Below are 22,079 nucleotides of genomic sequence, written 5' to 3' on the forward strand. Positions count from 1 at the left end.
TAAATGTGTATATTTTAGGGGTCTATATTACATCGTCGACCGCTTAGGTTGTTGAACGCCTAAACATCGACAACTTAAAATCACGAACAGCACTTTCCACACAGGGAAAGAAAGCCATTGGCCAAAGTAAAAAAAAAAAACATTTTAAATAGAAATCAAGTGGGGGCTTTGCCCCTGCGCCCCCCCAATGTGGGGGCTGTGCCCCCCACACACACACCCTAACTAAATATACCAACTCTAAGATTGCTCTATGTTGTACACAGGGCAAAATTCCCATAATGGCCAAATGACTTGTTTCCTTGTGTGCAAACTGCCGTTCGCGATTTTAAGGTGTCGACGTTTAGGTGTTCGACAAACTAAGAGGGCGACAATTTAATATAGACCCTATTTTAGCAGGGGAAACTGGAACACAGGAGGTTAACTTGCAAAACTTCAGAAAAATAGTTGAAATTAAATTACTTTATGGCTGGGCCAGAAAAAGATGTTATCTTTCAGTTTCAGTGCAGTAACAGACCCAATGTCTACACTAGGGAGATTTCTCTATTGTAAAAAAATTACTGGTTCTTAAATGTGTAGGAAGGTAATTGTTTTATGGCTTCCAGTTTCTTCCTAGATCTGAGGAAAAAGACCTTGTCTGTGTATTTCCACAGGTAAATGCTAAATGCTACCAGCTGGCATCAATGGTTGTTTAGAGCCTGAGAAATGAAGTCAGATGACAAAAAATTATGTCATTCTGCAAGGATCCTATCAGTAATATTTGAGATATTAATTTGTTAAGCCTGTGGGGGAGAGAGATAGTATTCTGTATTTTGACCTGACAACATCAAGATCCACTCACCACATCTGCCTTGCTTGCTCTGAAATAAGTTATTAGGATACAGTAATTCTCTTAGATGCATTCAGGAATATAGCAAAGCTTAGCTTAGATATTTTTCTTTATTTATTTGAGACTGTCCTGTTATGTTGTTTTAAATATTTCCTGTAATTTTGAACTCTGATGTAACTGTAACTATATACTGAGCATTTTCTTGTTATTTTATTATTTATTATTAGATATATTGCAGTGGTGGTGCTGCGGTAGCGTTGTCGCCTCACAGTAAGACGTTGTCCTGTTCGATTCTCAGCTAGACCGTCTTCTGTGTGGAGACATGCGTGAATGGGCGTACCTTCGTTGAAGGTTGTGAATCAGAGCTGGCAACTCGGCACGTAAAAATCTACTGCCAATCATTAGCGGACCGGAGTTCTGCTGTGGCGACCCCTAACAGGGAAAAGTCGAAAGACACAACAACATTATTAGATATATTCAAACGTTTCACTGTGGCTGGTCAGTCTAGACATATTTTATTTATTTGATGACACTGTGTGTGTCACTCCTAATAGCCTTGCTCTTGGTCAAACTACCATTTGTATTAGTGTTAATATTACACAGTATGATTGGACACCCTTTGTTAAGGGCCTTAAAGTAGCTGATAAAGAGGTGGCTGGTGGCAGTGGTAACTACCTTAGAGTCTGGGCAAAAGGGGGCATAGCTAGTAAACCTGTGCCAGCCTTTCCCAGGTGTGTGTGTGTGTGTGTGTGTGTGTGCGTGTAAAATGAAGCGTGTGTAAAACGTGTGGGATACAAAGCTCTAGTTGGACAGAGAGAGTGTTTGAGATCTTGGCTTGGCCACTCAGCTGAGATCTCAACTCTATAGCTGTGCCAGTGGGGAATCTTATTGAGGATCTGAAGAAAGAAGGAGAAACCAGCCCCAGACTGACTGTGGTCTCTGTGTGCTCTTTAGGGAAATTGCACTTGATGCAATGAGCTGCATCTGGAAATACTGTGTGTGTACCTGTCATCCTCCCAATGTACATCCCCCACTGTTGCCAGTATTGAGGACTGAGGCTCCTTCATTACTGGGCCAGAGGTGGGGCATCACACAAGCAACGGTGCCATTTTGAGTGAGTAGCCAGAGTGAGAGCATTCAAGTATGTAGTCAGTCAATTAGTTAGATAGTCCGTTTAAGTTCAATATTCCTGCCATTCATCCTGACGTGTTTGTATACAACACATTACTTAAACTAACACCCAAGCCTCAACGTCTTCTTAATGCACATAAGAAAAGCAACACATACCATAAACAGTTTCTAGAGGAACTAACAAAAGTGCCACTAGCCTGTTTTACATTATGCCTTAGTGTCTGATTCTTACTCTAAGCTTACAAATTCTAAGCCAAACTATATTATATATCCTCAACAGAAATAGCTCTTTACTACTTAAGTTACCATTTATATTGTTGTTGTTGTAATTATCATGTGATTCATGACCCAGATTTTTCCGTCCACTTTGTAGATTGTATATAACCTAAATGATATAGAATGTCGGTAGTCTAAATGCATAAATATAATTAACTTGTATGATGTTTTTGTGTATGAGTATGGAATTATCAATGCAGGCTGAAAATGTAATTTTGTAGACTCTAAAGGTCTGTGACAGCCTTGTGAATTGGATGATAGGGTCCTGGAGATGGCTCCCCCATTCAGTTAACAAATGTAAATAAATAGCACACACACACACACACACACACACACACACACACACACACACACACACACACACACATACAGTCCATACCTCTCAACTATACAGATTTTCGCAGAATGTCCAAATTTTGCTTCATATTTTTGATGTGTTCCTCCTAAAATCTGTACTTTTCTGGCAAATAGCTGAGGATTGAAGTCATTAAATAATGACAAATATTTGAGTTTAAAACTCCACATCCTTCAGAAAATTCATCCTAATGCAAAACTTATTATTCTATCAACTTCCTAATTTTGTAAAAGCAATATTTAAAATCTGTCCCTATTTGTCCCCCTATCATTTTAGGCTTTGTCCAGAGTTTTTGCTCTAAGAGGATGAGAGGTATGACATATACACACAGCACTATGACCTCCTGACCTGTGAGTGAGGTGCATATCACCATATGATACTGTACATGTTTTTATTTCTATGTAGGTAAGACTGAACTAAGATGTAGAATATATGAGTATGTAAATGATATAAGGAATGGGAAGCAGAATAATGCATTGTATAAACACTCAAGTTTGCTCCAATTTTGAAAAGTTTTTATTTGGGATTGTGGAAATCATTAAACTTGATGACAGGGGAGGAGACTGGAAAAATACTTTAAAGAAAAAATAAACAGAATGGCAGCTTAGATTAGCTAAGATGTTTCCCCCAGGTTTGAATGATGCTATTTCTATTGTGCCAATTTTACATGAAAAAGCAAACAACATATAGTAAATATTATAGTATATACATAATTAAAATGTTGGCTATATATATATATATATATTTGGATCTACTTCACAATGCTGAAATTTCAGAATGCCGACACCATATGACCGACATCCGAAATCTCGACATTGTAAGTAGACCATGTAAAAGGAAAATAACATTTCCTTTCAACTGCTAGCAGGGGGGGCTATGCCCCCCTGCACCCCCCCCCCCCTGGGGCTCTGCCCCCCACACCCCTGTAACTTTAATATACCAACTCCGAGATCGCACTACAGTGCAGGAATGGAAATCTTTCCATTCCGCACTATAATGAGATGCCAGTTCCGCATTGTCGGCATTCTGAATGTCGATCATATGGTGTTGGCATATGGTTGTCGGTATTCTGGAGTATCGGCAATGTCAGGTAGACCCATATATTTACTTAACAAAAAGGTTTTTACTACATTATTTTATGTCAGCATAGCAAGTTGCATTTATCCTATCCATGTTTCTTTTAAGCATTTAATTGGTGTGTGATGTATTTAATTAATGTTTACATTTTATTGGTGGAGATTTAATTGGTGAATAGTATTTAAACTGCTTTCTTTATGACTTTATTGTTATTCTGATGAAGTCTCTTTTTATTGAGACAAAAGCACTCAATAACTGTGTTAATAAAACACTGTTTTGGATTGTAGCAGCTGCAATTGTGGTTTCTCAGACTACACATATTTTATTTATTATTATTTGCTGTTTTTTTTATATATGTCAGACTGTTGTTCACAGACTTCCATTTGGCATTTAATACTCTGGTTCTGATGCAACTTATCAATAAGCTTGTCAACCTCGGAATTAACAAGCATCTTTGCAACTGGATCCTAGACTTCCTGATCAACAGACCACAGAGGAAATGTGTAGGAGATAACACCTTGGGGTGCATAATTCTCAACACCGGTGTTCCTCAGGGATGTGTACTTGGCTGGGCCTCATCAAAGGAGAGGATGAAAGAGCGTACACAGACAAGGTCAACTCTCTGATCGGCTGATGTGTGAGAAACAACCTAGACCTGAACATCAATAAAACAAAGGAAATCATCTTTGACTTCAGGAAAAAGTCAACTGCCCACTCATCGCTCAAAATTAATAGTGAAGAGCTGGAAAGGGTAAAAACTACAACATTTCTAGGAGTGTACATTTCGGAGGATCTCTCTTGGACTGTGAATACTGGTCAGTTGGTCAAAAAGGCTCATCAACTTCTCCACTTTGTGAGAAGGCTCAACAGAAAAGCTCCCACTTACTGTTCTCTCCAACTTCTACAGAGGAACTGTTGAGAGCATTCTAACCTGTAATTTCACTATTTGGTTTGGGAACTGTATAGTGGCTGAAAAGAAGTTACAGAGAGCAGTGAGAGTTGCTGAGAAAATCATAGGCAAAAGTCTACCATCAATCCAAGAGCTTTTCACAGCCCACAAAATTCTTAATGACTCCTCGCACCCTGCACATGGCTGGCTTACTCAACAGTCATCTGGCAGGAAATACCACGGTATTTGCTGTAGGACCTCCTGATTCATTAACAGCTTTTACCCAACAGTGATGAGACTTATTAACTCTGGCACCAGCCCTAGTGACACCACAAGCTAACTTAATAACAGTGTCTTGTTTGGAATGTGCAATATTTGCTTATTTACTTAGTTATATATTTACATTCAAGTGCAATTGCCTGTTACTTGCTTTATGTAATATACATAAAGAGTGACAATTTTATTTCATGTGCAATAACCAACCTTACCTGTTATGCTGCTACTATAAAGTATTTATATGACTACATGGTGGGATTAAGCTTTTTTCTTCTGTTCTTGGGGCATAGTCATTAGTCTGTAATTCCTTTACTTGATATGTCTTACTGTTGTATTTGTTGCATCCTATGCTTCTTCTGTACTCTCATGGTGAGTTGATACTCGTAATTTTGTTTAAGTCTACACATGTGTAGTCCTAAATGACAATAAAGTTTACTTTGAATCTTTGAATATTTCTGAGTTGGATTGACCATGGAATGAGAATATACATGCAAGGAGGTATGAGAGGCTAGGGTCCCTCCCACATGGAGGGTAGAAGGGGTTTTGTCATATGGTAACCATTTGAAATGTTGGGACCCGCTAAAGTGAGACCTGAAACATGGAGACTGAATGGTCGAAAGATTAGACTTGTGTATATTAAGTCTGAGATGCCATTTCTGTAAATATTCCCTTTTTTTCAAGGTATGGTGATCTCAGAGCTAGTATATATAAGTTTGGAGGGTGTCGAGGAGTTGCCCCACACATGGGGGGTATGGGGGTGGGCTTGCCTACTTGCAAAAAGAAGTTTTAAGGAGAAAAATGATTTTCAAGCTTCGCTTTTCTCTTATGTTTTCAGCCTTTTTTCTTTGGCTTTTTAGTACTCAGCATTTCAAGTGCCAACATTTCAGTGGGGAGCCTGTCCATATTTCTCAGTTTTCAAGCTTTATAAGTCATAGCACTGCCCTTTAAAATCATAGCAGTGGGTCAGAAAGAGTATCACTTTCTTATTTTTCACAATAGAAGTTCTTTATATACTAGACCCCATATAGTTAGTGGTAGTGAAGCTTCATATAAGCTAGTTTATGTATTTAATAAAGTATATATTTATAAATAGGTCTAATTTTATGAAGAATGTCATAAATCTAGGAGGAATAAGGCTAAATCTGAAGGCCAAAATCATAGTGCTCTACCAAAATCGTAGCACTTGAGAGATAGGTATATTGTCCCTTTACAAAAATCTTTATTTCAAGTATATCCCTGTTCTTCGATTCATGACCCACTAATATTTGAATAGGCATGCTTTGATTATTTGTGCACTTGAGTTATTAGGTTTTATGCTGTTATGACAGTCAGCAGAAACATGATTAGAGAGTGTAAGCTTTGATCACATACAGCAGACAGTGATTTCTAGTCACATTATGCTGACCTACTAAGAGCATAGATTTTTCCATCCGCCTGTCAGAAACAAACACAGCATATAATCTGGATCCATCAGCAAATTATAGAATATATCACCAAAACCTGTCAGTGATATGTAGAATATGTTATGCAAATGTAGAGATGTACAGTTTGCATTCCTGAGCTGTGTGTTTTATAGTAGGTATACCATACTAACCACCTATGATGTATCACTTACATCATGCTGTCCCTGCTTGTTTTATAAAACATGTACCACAATAACAACATAACAACTTATGATGTGTTGATTGCATCATGCTGTCCCAGCCTTGTGGATTGCTTCATGCTACCCTGCCTGTTTTATACAAGGTACATTATACTAACCTTATTATGTGTTGGTTACATCTTGTTGTCCTGTCTGTTTTTTTAAAAGGTTCACCGTAGTAACCACTTATGATGTGTCTGTTACACTATGCTGTACCTGCCTCTTTTATACAAGTTGCACCATACTAACCACTTATGATGTGTACATTGCATCATGCTAGCCTAACCAACCAAGTAGATTAGTTGTAGTGTCAGTCTGGAGGCTGGTCAAGTGCAGCATCTTTTGTGACATTGCAGTACCCATCTGTGTACAATACTTTTGTCTTAGTTTGGTACTTTGCTGTGCACAATATCTAATGTGTTAGTCATGAATATGGCTGTATAAAGTATATGTTGTGTTTTATCTGGTGTCTGTGTGTGTGTACAGTTTACACTTTTAGTATGATGTCTGGTGAAGTATAATATGTGTTGTGTTAATACAGTGACTAGTTGTGGTGGCTAGCTGTGTGCAATATGTATTGTTGCATTGTGGTACATGTCTGTGCAGAGTACATGTTGTGTTACTGTGGTTTCTAGCTGTGTACAATATTTGATGTGTTACCGTGTTATGCAAATTCAATATGTGCTGTGTTAGCCTAGTGTCTGGCTGCATTAAATATGTGTTGTGTTAGTGTAGTACATACTTATGTACAGTATCTGTTATGTCAGTCTACTGGCTTCTGAACTGCATGCATTGTGTTAGTCTGACTCTGTACACAACATGCAGTGGTGTTCTGGTGAATGGTTGTGCACAATATGCGGTGTGATATTCGTCTAACTGTCCCTGTACTGTATATGTGTTGTATCAGTCTCATGGCTGGAGGTATACAGAATATGTTGTGATATTCTGGTACCTGACTATGTCCAGTATGTGTCTGACTTTCTGGTTCTTGGTTTTGTATAATGCATATTATGTTAGAATGATGGCTGGCTGTGTACAGTATACATTGTGTTCATCTAGAGTCTGATTCAACAGCATGTGATAGAAACATTCTGGTGGCTTGCATTGTGTCAGTTTGGTGGCAGACCACAACAGTCTGTTTGATAGCATACAGTATGGTGCACATTGTGGAGAACATTGTGGCAAACTGTTTTGCAGATGGTTGCTTATAGATGTGTGATCATAATCTGTGTAGCAGTTCAGAGTATATAGCATATAATTTAACAGTCAAGTTGGTGAGTTTGTATATTATGTGCTACAATGTCCTGTATGGTGATTACTTGTGTAAACCATGTCACATGAAGGTCCATTTTGTTATGGGTTAGTGTGCACTATCTAGTATGATCATTCGTTTCAAAGCTCACTAGAATGTTAGTATTTGGTGGCCTGTTGTGTAAGATGTGTGCTGTGACATGCATTTGGTGTTGACTGTAAGCAATATGTTTTGAGATGGTGCATTTGGTGGCTGCCTGTATGCAATATGTTCTATGATATGGTAGATGGTGGTTAACTGTGTACAATATGTTCAGTGGTAGTGCATTTTGTGGTTGGCTGTGTATATTATGCCCTGTGGTAGTACATTTGTTGGCTGGATGTGTATAATGTGTGTTACAATGCTACACTTGGTGACTGTGCATAATATGTTGTGTGGTAGTGCATTTGGCAATTGACTGTGTTTGGTATGTGGTGGGACAGCATAGCTGGTTCATTTCCTCCTAACTGGGAATACCAGTCTCACCAGAGACAGTACAGTAATAGGGAGGAGGCCAGGTTGCTGGTCCTGCAGGGTGATCTACCCTTCCTCCATGGAAGCACCCCCTTCTCCCTCAGAAGCACTTTGGAACTCCAGTATTGCTGTCCTCTGATGCAAGTGTGTCCCTGCATGCTGAATTCCCTTTGGCTTATGAGTGCAAATGCTCTCAAACAGCATAGAGTAAGCAGGTTTGAGCTCCACTCATGTAACACCTAATGTTTTCTCTAGGTGCTACCCCTGAAGTGAGGCAAAACAGCCACCCTTCCCCAAAGATGGATGAGCCAATAGCAGCTACTCATTTCTGTTCTCACTGACCAGCTTACAGGCAACCAAACCTCTAATCAAACTTGTATCACCATGCACAATAGTTGGGTTTTATTCTTCTACATTTTTGAAGCTGGCTGTTCAACTGATTGAGTCTTAATGTGATGGCTGTGTAGTGTGTGCTGTGGTTTTACATTTGGTATCTTGCTGTATTCAGTATGTGCTGTGGTAGAGTATTTGGTGATTAGTTGTTTATAGGATCATAGGAACATAGGAAGTTACTAGGCTATTGGCCCTGAGGCCCTTATAAGCCTAGCCAAGAGTTTAGCCCATGTTTAGACAAGTCAGCACCCAAACCCCCTGTCCAGCAGGGACACAGGCGGAATTCCACGGGTGTATTTTCTGTTTCACATCCAGTTATCCAGGTTGCTCTTAAAAGGGGATAATGAGGTACTCTGCTTGACATGGAGAGGGAGTCTATTCCACAGATGGGGGGGGGGTCTCTGTGACACAAATCTGTCCACCAAGTCCTACTGATGTCACAGACCAGGTTTAGAGTAATATGCCTTGGTAGCATCTGTTGTGACTGGTTGTGTACAGTGTAAACTGTAATAGTGCATTTTGTGGCTTGTTATGTACAGTATGTGCTGTGATATAGTGTTTGGTGACTGCTTGATTTGAATATATGCCATGATAGTATATTCTGTGCTGCATAAACAGTGTACTGCAATAGTACATTTGATGGCTTGCTATGTGCAGCACATCCAGTTCTAGAGACTTGTTGGCTAGCAGTTTAGAGTACTGTAAGGGAAAGGATTTTTCATAAGGTAATGTATATGGCTGGGGTGAGAGGCAGGCCCAAGGTCAGTGTTAGCACACATTAGTAAGGACGGGCAGGGGTCAACATCATAGTATGGTCCAGAGAGCACTAAACAAGTGGTATAGGAGCTTTTTGGACAAAGATTGGACTGAGATGATCAGCAGCAGGGCAGAAGATTGATTTTAGGCCATGAAAGACCCAATCCAATTTGACTCCTATTTCTCACAAAAGCTGTGTCTCTACAAACACTCGAACTAGGGTTGTGTATTCCCCAACTACACTATACTATGGGACCCATCTTTTTGTCACACATACCCTTGCATTCTCTTCTGTACTGCAGTATCCATTGTTTTGTCAATTTTCACGCTTTCCTTGATATTTCCTTGTTTGTCATTAACAATGTCTGGCAGTTTACTGCAATGGTTTAAGAGTATAGACAGTTAACGTGTTTTATTCTGTAACTAGGTTTGATTCCTTTAACATTTACTTGCAAAGTGTGCTACTCTGAGCAATTCATTTAGCCTGGCAGTGCTGTCAGATACCTCTGAAAACTTGGTACTTCTACCTAGTGGATTTAACCTACTTAGCAGATAAGTAGAAGTTAAAATTTGCTGTGTAAATGTGAAAAAAGGAACAGTTAGTATGTGACAAACTTGGTAAATATACACTAGATTAATTAATTGTGAATAACAGCAATTGCATAAGCAGATCTAATTAGTTTCTATGTCCTCTGAGTATCTGCTGCATAAACCTGAGGCTTTTACATCTGTCAGAGCTTTCTGGTAACATTTTGAATAACTGTTCTCCCCTAATTGTCAGAGATGATTCTCAGAACATGAAAAGTAATGTGCTGGGCTTGGAGGATGATGACACAACAAAAAGCTACTTGTTTATAAATTAGGCCAAGTAGCCAAATGAAACAGTTAGGGGCTGGTGAGACTATAGCATCTGAGTGCCTGAAGGGATGCTTAAATTGTAAAAAAAAAAATGAGCATCCTGTTTCTGGTGTACCTGGAAAAGGTTAGGTGTTACTATAGAAAACATGACCTGGAGCTGAGGTCCATGCTGGTCTTCTGATGAACCACGCATTCTGTATTCCATTGTTTGAACCATTACATGTAGAGCTTACAGAAAACAGGAAAGTAAGTGTGTGGCTGTCTGATAGCATGAATAAAGCAGACCTACCTTATCTACAGATTACTTCTCACAAGGATCTAAAACAGAATGTTTGGAACATGCATCGGGTTGTGTGTGAGTATCGTTAATAACCAAAATGTTGTCATCTTTAGAGAAAGAAGTGTCTACCCATGTGGGAAATTTGGAGGAGTTATGTTACAGGCAATTGTGGTTAGTTGTTGCTTGGGTGTAGAGAATAAGCAATTTATTGATGGATTATTGGTTGGTGCTTGTTGTTGGGAATAATAACTGCACCACTGGATGACTAGTTGTTGCTTGGTGGCAGGAATTAAGAAACTATGTGGCACTGTTTGGACAGTAGATGAAAGCTGAAACAAGCTGGTGTCTGAGGCACATTCTGAATGGAGAAACTCAGATGGTAAATTAGATAGGATCCTAATGACACTTGCATTAATTTGAGTCTTTTTATAATATGAATGCAAATCTATTAAGGAACTAGTAAAAGGAAAACTGTTAAGTATAGTGGAAACAAAGAGCTGACTGATTGCTCTGCGAATGTCCTTACCTGTGTGACTCCTGTACCCCACATTATGGCACTGTCGTTGAGAATAAGCTGTTTACCTGGAGAAGCATAAGGTGTGTAGTATCCTACCCGAATGTACTGCAAGTAACCCTTAGGGTTCAAAACACAGTTGGAAACATCCCACAGAACTGGTATATCCCCATTCGCATCAAAAAATATCTCATCTCCAGCAGAGTTCTTAAAATGGACATTCTTCACATAGTGGAGGAACTGTGGGAAAACATCAGACTGATTTTATTCATCGCTTTGCTGACTTGCCTTTTTTTCCCCCCAAACATCTTTATTAAATTTACACATGTGACAAAGGGAATCTTATATTTATATAAATGAAAAACATACAAAATGATATAACTTTAGTTGCAAACAGTTTACATCACAGACACCACTGAAATAACTGCATTATACATCACTTATAAATCATCCAGTCATTATCAGTTAAGCATTATATAGCTCAATCAAATCCTGCCTCTTAAACCTCGTTCTTGCTCTGCATATATTGTTCCCACAATTCCCATTTTTTCCAATGTAGTTTGCTCCTTCCCTTTTCTAAAGATCCCAATTCTTCTTCTTTCGGCTTTTGCTGGTTAGGGGTCTCCACAACGGATCACCCATCCGCTCATGATTGGCAGTGGAGTTTTACAGTGTTGAATTGCCAGCCCAACCTTCCACAGAAGGCACACACACATGCACTCACACCTAGGGCCAATTTAGAGTGTCCAATCCACCTACAGCATGTCTCTGGGATGTGGGAAGAAACCGGAGCACTCGGAGGAAACCCACGTGACCACAGGGAGGATATGCAGACTTCATACAGAAGGCATCCCAGCTGAGGATCGAACCGAAGAACCTCTTGCTGTGAGGTGGCAATGCTAACCACTGCACCACCATTGCCGCCCTTCTAAAGATCCAAATTTCAGTTGTTTTATCTCTAATACTATATTCACTACTTCTAGTAAAGTTGGTCTAGACTTTGATTTCCATTTTCTAGTAACTGCTTTTTTTTACATCCACCATAATTAGACTCAGCAAGACTTTACTGTCTCTAGGCAATTCCAATTCTGTAACATAACTAAAAAAAAATCATCTTCCAATAAGTCCAGTCTGCTCACCTAGCATCTCCAACAGAGCAGCCTGCAGGGAATCCCTAAAGTCTGCCAGCTCATCACACTTCCAAAAAAATATGTTCCCAGCTACCTCGTTCTTGCCCATCACACCTCCAAAATTTGCTATCCACCTGAGAAAAACTTCATTGGAGTCTACTTGAGATATAGAAATACCTATGTAAACACTTCCAGGCAAAGATCCTAAATCTTATAGACTTTGTTGCATGTTTGGGAGATAAACATATATCCTCCCATTGTCTCTTTGTGAATTGCTTATCCAATCTCTCTTCCCAATCCTTTCTAAGCTCCTCTGATTGATTCTTATAATTATCATGCAATATTATATAAGCTTTACTAATTATTCCTTTTTTAACGACAGCTTCTGTTCTAGATTCTATTAAAAACTCTACCAGTGCTGGTCTTTCATTTAGGAGCCCCCTAGTTCTTTCTCTTTGCTTATACTCTGATATCAATCCTTCATAGGGAAGGCAATCTCTAACCTGCAGTCCAAATAGATTCTTGGCCTCTTCCCATTCTATTACCTTTCTCTTTTTAGTTATTTGTGTCCAATACCTTGGTCCCTTTGCCAGTTTTCTCCAATAAATTCCAGCCCCCTCTTGCCTATCATCTGTATCCCTAACAACAGTCATCTCTATTGGCAAAATCTCTTTTTCTCCAATCTCGTGCTGGTTTGGTTCTTAGAATACTCCCTGCTATTTTATGAATATAATACTCTGTATGATTTTTGTTGTTCTCCTTAAGAGTCTGCATCCAAAATCCCAATCTCTCCTTATTTCTTGAGCTTCCTCCCTGTGTCAGCATAATTCCTTTCCACTTTGAATTATAGTTTTCTGCTTGTGCTATGTATAAGAGCCTTAACTGTGTTGCTCTAAAATACCCCCTCAGATTTGGTAATCCTAGTCCACTCTGTTCTGTTTGTAGAATCAGCTTATCCCATTTGACCCTTGCTGCCTTCCCTTCCCAGATAAAATTCTTCAACTCTTTTTTAATTGCTATCCACAACTCCTCCAGTTGATAAAAGTTTGCCTGACCTGTGTATAAGACTAAAGGGACTAAAAACATTTTAATAGCTTGCATCTTAGTATCCATATCCATATAACAAAACTTCCAGTTTCTCAGTTTTTTGTATTATCTGCTGTTTATTCTCTTCCCACATCTCCATAGCTGCCACCACAGAGTCATTTCTAATCCCGACTCCTAAATACTTCATTTTATCATGTCCCATAAATATGGATATTGTCGGACCAATTTGTGTGTTGGAACATAATTTATCATTATTGCCTTTGTTTTAGCTTTGTTAATTTTGTATCCCAAGGAAATGTGAAACTGTCTTAAAATGTTCCACAACACTGTAATGTCCCTTTCTGGTTTTGTCATGTATAAAATAATATAATCTGCAAACAGAGCCAGCGTTATATCCTTGAATTTCTGAGTCCCTTATTTTCTTTAAAAACAAACACCTCCAATCCTCCAATACTCCAAAATCACTTAACATACGAAACAAAAAAAAAAAAAAAGAATTAAAAGATTTCATCAAACATTCCAATGTTTGTGTTCCTGTTTCGTATGTTAAGTTCCCTTATTTTCTTTGCCAATGGTTCTATATATAATGCAAACAACAAAGGGAAAAGTGGACAACCCTGCCTGGTTCCTCTACTCAAGCAGAAATTATCAGAGAGGACCCCACCTACTATAATTCTTGCCTCCAATCCCGCATATATTCTTCCTTATAATTGTATCAAGGAAAGCAAATGCTTCCATTGCCCTGCTCATAACATCCCAGTCTACTCTGTCAAATGCTTTCTCTGCACCAAGACCCACCAATAAAAGTGGTACTTTCTTACATTCTTTTTCCCTCTGGACCATCAATGTTCTGTTAATATTGTCAAATGTTTGCCTCCCTCCACAAAACCACACTGATCCATATCTATCAATTTTGGTATCACTTTTGCCATTATAGACGTAAACACTTTATAATTATGGTTTAGTATTGAAATAGGCCTGTATGAAGCTGGATCTAATGGATAAGTACCCTCTTTAGGTATTACCGTTACCACCGCCTTCTTTCACAATGCTGGTACTTCTCCTCCTCTTAAATTACTATTAAACAAAACCTTCCCAGATCTTTATCAGTTTTTTCCCTCCTAACTTCCAAACTTCCACAGGAATACCATCTATTCCTGGGGACTTTCCTGTAGGTTGGTTATACATTGCCAGTTTTATCTCATCCCTTCCTACCCTGTTAGTAATTGAACTTCATCTACCTCTAACTTTGGCATATTTAATTCTTCCATAAACATTTCCATTTGTACCTTTTATTGATTTCCATATTTCTCTGCTTTATACAAATTTTCTTAAAATTTCTGAAATATTTCTACAGGGTTTCTTGTTATCTTCCTTGTTATAGGCTCCCTAAGCTTGGTGACTGCCCTTTCCACTTTTTGTTGCCTGAGCTGTTGTGCTAGAAGTGTTTGTGCTCTAGAATTATTATCAAAAAACAGTTGTTTAACAGCAGTCTCTCTAAACTCATGCATATTATCGAGGTAATCCCTTTTTTTCTTTTTACCATTCTGCGGTTGCTCCTTTTCTTGTTCTGAGAGATTCCCCCTATTTTGCAATACTTTAACATTTGTCAGTCCCTCTAAATAATTCTTGTTACTGTTTAGTCATATCTCCCTTTCTTTTATTTCCAACCTAATTTTAAGCTCCACTTTAATTTTATCCCACTCCTTATCTATGTTTTCAGAAGATAAATCAATCTTCTCTAGTAGCTCCTGAATTAATTCCGCAAGCCATTCTTTAAATCCCTCTCTTTTCAACCGGTAGGTGGGAAAGGGCCAATGTCTCATTTTCATTTCATTACCTTGCATTTTTATTTTAGTTATTATTGGTGCCTGATCTGAAACAGGTATCAGGTGCATTTCAAGACCTTTAATTAAATGCACATGTTCCTGTGAGATATAAAATCTATCTAGCCTAGCCCAATTTTTGTATCTCAGTGAATAATATGTAAATTCACTCCGAGTTCCTAGTACTGAATTCCCATCTGCCATGCCAATCATTTTCATAAATTTCTTCAAAAATCTACCCTCCCTTGTTATATTTTCCCTTCTGGACCCCCTAGACACATCTTCACTGTTGCAAACCAAATTCCAGTCTCCACCTGTAAGTAATATTCCTCGCTGAAAGCTGATTATTTCTCCCAAAGTTTTCTTAAGCTTCATTATAGCAATTTTAGGGAGGATGTAAATGCATACCAGTGTAATCCTCCTCCCTAACCAGTAGCCCCTTAGTACTATGTATCTTCCATTATTATCTTTTTTCCCTCTTCTATCACTATCGGAGCTCCTCTTGCAATTAATATAGGTATCTACTTTTCCTTTGTCCCTGATATTCTGCTGAATAACCATCCTGAAAACCTTTCTTTATCAAATTCACATTTAATTCTTTCCAGATGTGACTCATTTGCACTCTACATTTTTAATATAGTTCACTACTCCTTCTTTTTTATATTTATCTGTATGACCATTTAGACTGAAAGACATTACAGAAAGCACCATTTTCTTATATAGTTATTACCAACTTTTATATATAACTGCTCTTTTGCTAAATGTCTAGTTTCAACTTTGATGTTACATGTATATACTGTCCGGCAGGTTGGTCTTTTATACAGTTGTTTCATGTCATATCCATTTGTACCTATGTAGCATCTTACATAACTTTTTGCTTTTTTTGAAAGCCCTCAAAGAGAACAAAAAAATCCTCCTAAAACCTATGAATTTTACAATAACACACAAAACTATGTACATCTTCCAATATTGAAGTTTTTGCTTCCTAATAGGAACAAATGTTCTACGTTGATAGCTACACAGACAGGCTAAAGTTAACCAAAAAGAAAGGGTAGTCATGCTAAGACATATGATACAGCCTGTGCTATTAGTAAGTGCTATTTGATTTTTTTTATATATAACGCTCTCATTTGAGAAAACACTTGAATGCTTTTGGTAAACACTTTCTCCAAGCCATTTTTCTTTATCAAATTGTCTTCTAGTAACATGCAAACCAAACACAAAACTACTAAGGGTACCTTATTTATCAGAAAAAAAGCCTTACAATATTCAATATTATTTTTCATTTACATGGTTTGCAATAAACTTATTACTGGATAACTCCTAGTGTTTTTACACAGTCATTTACCTGTGCAAGCATGGGAAAAAGCACACTGTTTTCTTTTGTCATACTGTCTTAAACAGACCCTTCCGCTCTCCCCTCATCTCCTCCCCTCCTCATTCTTTTTTCATTGCAGTGCCTACATTTCTCAAAAGTGGACAAAGAAAAAGAGAGAAGGGTGAACAAAAAAAAGCAAAAGCACCTGTTTATATTAGTATCCCCATTGCATTTAAAAAACTGAGATAACTTTACTGCAAGTCTAACTGGTTTTGTATTATCTTTAAAGCTGTCACACCTGAGAAAACCTCTGATTGTTTGCAGGGAAAATTATGTCCTAACCAATTTCTCTGTTCTTTTCCCTCAGCCAATCCCCTTCCACCAGACTGTCTCCAGTTCCTCTTTATCAGACTGTCTCCATGGAGACATGAAGAGCAGTTGCAGAAATTCTACTTAGTATACATAGCTTCAAGTGCTAGAAAAAAAGCCTTATAATATTCAATATACTTTTTCATTTACTTGCTCTCTGTTTTAAAACAAAGGTCCTTAATTAGTCATTTCCCCATGTAAGAATGAAAAAAAAAAAACACATCAAGTTTGAACTCTTGCCATGCTCCCTTAACCAGACTCCCTTTTTCCTTTTTTTTTGTTAATTACTACATTGCCTATGTTTCTCAAAACTGCATAACACACAGGTAAATTTCATGAGCTAGTTCCATTTATTCATCCTTAGGATTTACAACCATACTAAAATATTGTATTACAGTAGTTTCAAAAGCAGCTACTTTTCCCTATATTAGTCTGCATTCATTCTAGCTTACAAATAACCCACCTTCATTCACTCAGGCCTCATAATCCCCTAGGTGCCATAACACCAGCACATACACTAATCACTTCATTTCATTCCAGTTTACATTTACTCCCACAAAGTCAGCAGCTTTCAGTGTGCTGCTTTTTTGATGTGTAACAGTTCTTTACCAGTCAGCTGTTATTTGATGTTGCATTTTCAACTGTCCTAGATAGTGTATCTCTGAATCAGTTAACTGTCCTAGATAGCATATCTTTGAAACAGTATAACTTCTTGTGCCTTTAAGTGCCTATAATTGACTCACACTGTAATTTAATTTATTTACACTTGTTTTAATTGATATTCTGTTTTATACATTGGATTTAAATTTTTTTTGTGCCTAGAAGTGATATGCAATCTGCTTGATAATACCAAGTGATAGTCTGTTAAGCATTGGTTTATATATCAACTGCAATTTTAACAACTGTGAGCCAGCAATCTGATTGTAATCTATTTGAGAACTGTACTCTCTACACTATACTCTACCTATTCCCTAAAACCTACCTCACTCACTTCTACCTACCAAGCTTTCTCTATTCTTTTACCATCTATCCCTTCTGCCTCACTCCCATTAATATTCTCCCAAACACCTCAATAACACACCTTCTTTGCCTTTCTTATCTGCCCTATCATTATACTAGTTGCTCCTTGTTTGTTTTGTCCCTTGAATATAAAATGAATCTCTCTCCTGCTCTCTTTACAACTTGCTAACTCTTGTCTCCCTATATCTGGTGCTCCCCGCTCTACTTATAATCAACCAGACATACCTCCCTGCTAAGGAAGATGTCCTGGGACTGGCTAAATCTTTGTCATCTGTAGCACAGCCTTAATAGCCTGTGTTCCCCTCCAAAACCAACAGCGTGTATGTGGCTATACCTTGCACTTGTATGTTTATATTTAGTTATTGTGTTTAGATGTGCTGTGTACCCACAGTGTTACGATAGCAGCCTACTGCAGACTGTATCCACACTCCCCTCTTTTTACATTTTTCTCCCTTGCTTGCTTTCTTACTACAATTACTTTTTTCTCTTTTAACATTTCACCACTAGGTGGCAGCATACTTCCATAATATACAACCATACCCCCGTATTTTCTGCCCTATGGTATAATATCCCTACTGTTAGCTTCTTTCTAACCTAAAAACTTTTCCACATACATCTCTATTGCTCCAGTATTATTAAAAGCCTGTATTTTGGGTATAGATTACAACTTGTGTTTTGTACTTACCACATCAGTTTGGCTATAACTCTGTGGGTTTGAATGAGTCAGAGTCACTGATTGTTTTATTTCTTAGTGTAATTTTACTCCTCCTCTGCTCAACCCACTCCATTCACCCTTCAGGCTCACTCTGCTCCCCTACTCTGCCCCCAATTCCCACCCCAGCACCTCTACCGTTATAACCCCACAACCACTCCCACTCTAAATCACCCAACCATATTTCCCCTCCTACTCTCACTTCTCCCCACCCACCCCTTCATCTCTGCCTATTTCCCAATCTGTACAAACAACCCTGCCCACTCCTCTCCAGCCCCTTTCCACACACTACTCTTCTCACTAGTCCTACCTTTATAAATTAACTATACCTTACACATATCCACCAATTCTTCTTACCTCCACTACACTTTACACACCTACAACATCATCATGCCACTCAAGCATACAATCAGTCTCACACTTATGCTACTTCCCTCCTCCTGTCCTGCCTTCACCACCTCACTCACCTCCCTACCAAACACCACTCCCCCTTCATACCACCATTTCACACCATGTACAAGAGTGACCCCCTACTAATTTTATCTCTCCGTACCTCTTCAGTCACAATGTGATTTTATTCTTTCCTTAAACTACTAAACTTATTACTGATAATAAACATTCAGCCACCTTCTCGATCACACCCAACCTTAAGTACCGCCTTGACCCCAAAACAAATGCTAAACTCCTTAGATTCCTTTTCTCCTACATTCATCACCTTAGCTCTATTCTCCTCTCAGGCAACATTCAACCCAACCCTGGGCCCCTCTGTCAATCTCCCTTCCAACTCACCATCATCACCTCCCCCAAATAAACCACTTCTTTTTGCAACATTGAACATCCAAAGTTTATGTAACAAAATACCCAGCCTCCATGCCTGGCTCCTCCGCAACCACCCTGGCATCCTATCTATCACCAGAACATGGTTAAAACCTCATATTAAAGACCCAAAAAGGACCCCTCCCAACCATAATATAAGATGTGACAGAACCCATAAAAAAGGTGGTGGAGTAGCCCTCCTGTTTTCTTCCTCCTTATCTGTAACTCCTTATACTAAACCTGTACCCCAATTTGGTACTGCTGTGCTAAACCTGGCCCTCTTAAATATAAATAAATACAAAAAGATATGTATTTCTTCTCTATACATTCCACTCAGTGACAATATACCTATTCTCGAGGAAATCCTCTCCTGGTTCTCATCTAACATTAGCAATGAAACTATAATTTTAGGTGATGTTAATATAAATTGGGCCACCATTCAATCCCCCACTACCTCACACAATCTAAACCTCTATAACTTTACCCAGCTAATCAACTCACCTACTAGACCCTCTAAAGACAGCTCCTCTGGAACCATCCTGGACTGGATACTAGTCTCTCACCCCCCCATATTATCTCTGATAAGGGTACCCTTCCTTAGTCACTTAGTGATCACTGCCCTGCCTTCGCTTATCACTCACCCACCTCTTTACATCAATTTCATAACTATATTTCCACTTGCTTTCTTAAAAACTTCAACCCTTTATCCTTCTCTGACTCACTAAAACATACTAACTGGGCTCATCTAAAATCCCTCCCCTTGGATGACGCAGTGACTTACTTTATTGCTACTTTCATCAGCCTGTTAAATAGCTTTGCTCCCATTAGAAATAAAAGAATTAAATACAATACTGCCTCCTGGTTAACCAAAGAGACCATAACCTTCATGCATCTCCAGGACAAAGCATGGAAAAACTACCAGAAACATAAATCTTCTTTCTCCCTGACTATAAGCAACTTTGCAACAAAGTCAAACAACACATAGTCTGTGAACAAAAATCCTATTACTCCTTACTACAAAACAACCACAAAACTAACCCTAAAAAGTTCCGGAATAGCATCTCTACCCTCCTCCATCCTGGTAAAAAAGGTAAATCCTTGCCCTGACCCTAACACCTCTGACCTTAGCTACCCAATTTAACTCCTTTTTTGACTATATAGCTAAACTCACTACATCTTTCACAAATAATATACCTAGCACACAATCTCCTATCTCCCCTAATTCACCCTCCTTAAGCAACAAAACTTCTCAACTCCATCCTTTTACCCTCCAACCTGTTCCTATCTCTACCATAAAAAACTCTTACATAATTTGAAGCCATTTTCAAATGCCCCTGATGACCTTCCATCTAACTTCCTTAAGCTAATTGCCAACGACATAGCATTTCCCCATCTCCATCCTAATAAACCGGTCAATCCAAGAATCTTATGTACCAATACTCTGGAAGAGAACCTTTATCATCCCCCTTCACAAAGGGGGGAAACAATATTAATATCTCTAACTTCCGGCCAATTGCCATTCTCTCCCCTATCTCAACAATCTTAGAAAAATACATTCATCTACAACTACTACCCTACCTGCTTGATAACTATCTGCTTACCCCCACACAACATGGTTTCAGGCCTGGACACAGCACCACCACTGCTCTCCTCTCCTTCCTCGAAACTGTTAATTCCACACGCAACACCGGCAGTATTGTATCTACCCTCCTACTCGATTTATCCAAGGCCTTCGATACAGTTTCACACTGCCTCTTCTTGTCTAAACTCTCTCATCCTAACATATCCACCTCCTCCTATCAACTGGTTCTCCAGTTACCTCTCTAATAGGCAGCAATCGAACAAGTAGAAAAAGTGTACTTTCCCTTTCCTTAACACCCTCACAAGAGTATCACAGGGGGTCCATATTAGGCCTTCTACTATTTAATTTATTTATAAAGGACTTCCACCAGTGTATTTCTAATGCCAGGCTTGCCCAATATGCAGATGACTCTACAATAATCTGCTCCACTGAAACCCTACCCATACTACAGAAACTAACCCAAGAAGCCTTCCTATCAACCAAGAACTGGATGTTAAACAACCGTCTAGCACTAAATGCTTCCAAATCCAAAATTATTATATTCACCCCCTCAAAGTATACTAAAATTGACAAGAACTCTTTCTCCATAACTAGCCAAAATAGGACCCCTATAGAAATCATATCCCATACAAAGCTACTAGGTGTCACTATCGACGAACAACTTAAATTTGACATTCATCTCCAAACAAATATAAAAAAAACACACAAAAAAATAGACTTACTCTACCATCACAACTGCTTCCTTACTCCCTCAATCAATCACATCCTTTCTACCAGCTACCTCATACCCTCCCTCTTGTATGGTGTCCCCCCTTCTTACTAATCTCCATTCTGGTCTAAAGGCTAAACTAGCTTCCTGCTATAACAAAATCTGAAAGTTTGCCACTGATGCCAAATCTTCCACTTACCACTGTAATGCCCTCCACAAACTAAATTGGTCCCATCATCTTTCCTTCCTCCAACTTTCTCATGCACATAAACTCATCTTTAAACCCTTTCTCTGCCCTTCCCTTGACTCCTCCCTCAAATTGGATCAGCCTGATAGACTGCTCAGGTCAAACAATCAAAACCTGCTTGAAGTACACAAACCTGCTTGAACTCCAGGCAAATTCCTTTTGTCCTTCTCTCTCTATCCTGACTCTGGAATTTCCTTCTTCCACAAATTCGTACCATCAATAACCACTCCACCTTCAAAACCTTGCTCCATTCCCACCTCTCATC

The 22,079-nt window shown here is 38.7% G+C and overlaps 1 protein-coding gene across 1 annotated transcript in view; it reads right to left on the reverse strand.

Moving 5' to 3' along the window:
• Positions 1-22,079, reverse strand: part of LOC122790586 (extracellular calcium-sensing receptor-like) — a 115,631-nt gene that overhangs the window by 59,522 nt on the left and 34,030 nt on the right. The window contains exon 5 of the mRNA XM_044058112.1: positions 11,068-11,278. Coding sequence (XP_043914047.1) covers positions 11,068-11,278 — 211 coding nt within the window. The remainder of the gene's footprint in view (positions 1-11,067; positions 11,279-22,079) is intronic.

This window comes from Protopterus annectens, chromosome 16.part0, assembly GCF_019279795.1.
Source record: "Protopterus annectens isolate FY-2018-M chromosome 16.part0, PAN1.0, whole genome shotgun sequence".
Lineage (NCBI taxonomy): Eukaryota > Metazoa > Chordata > Ceratodontiformes > Protopteridae > Protopterus > Protopterus annectens.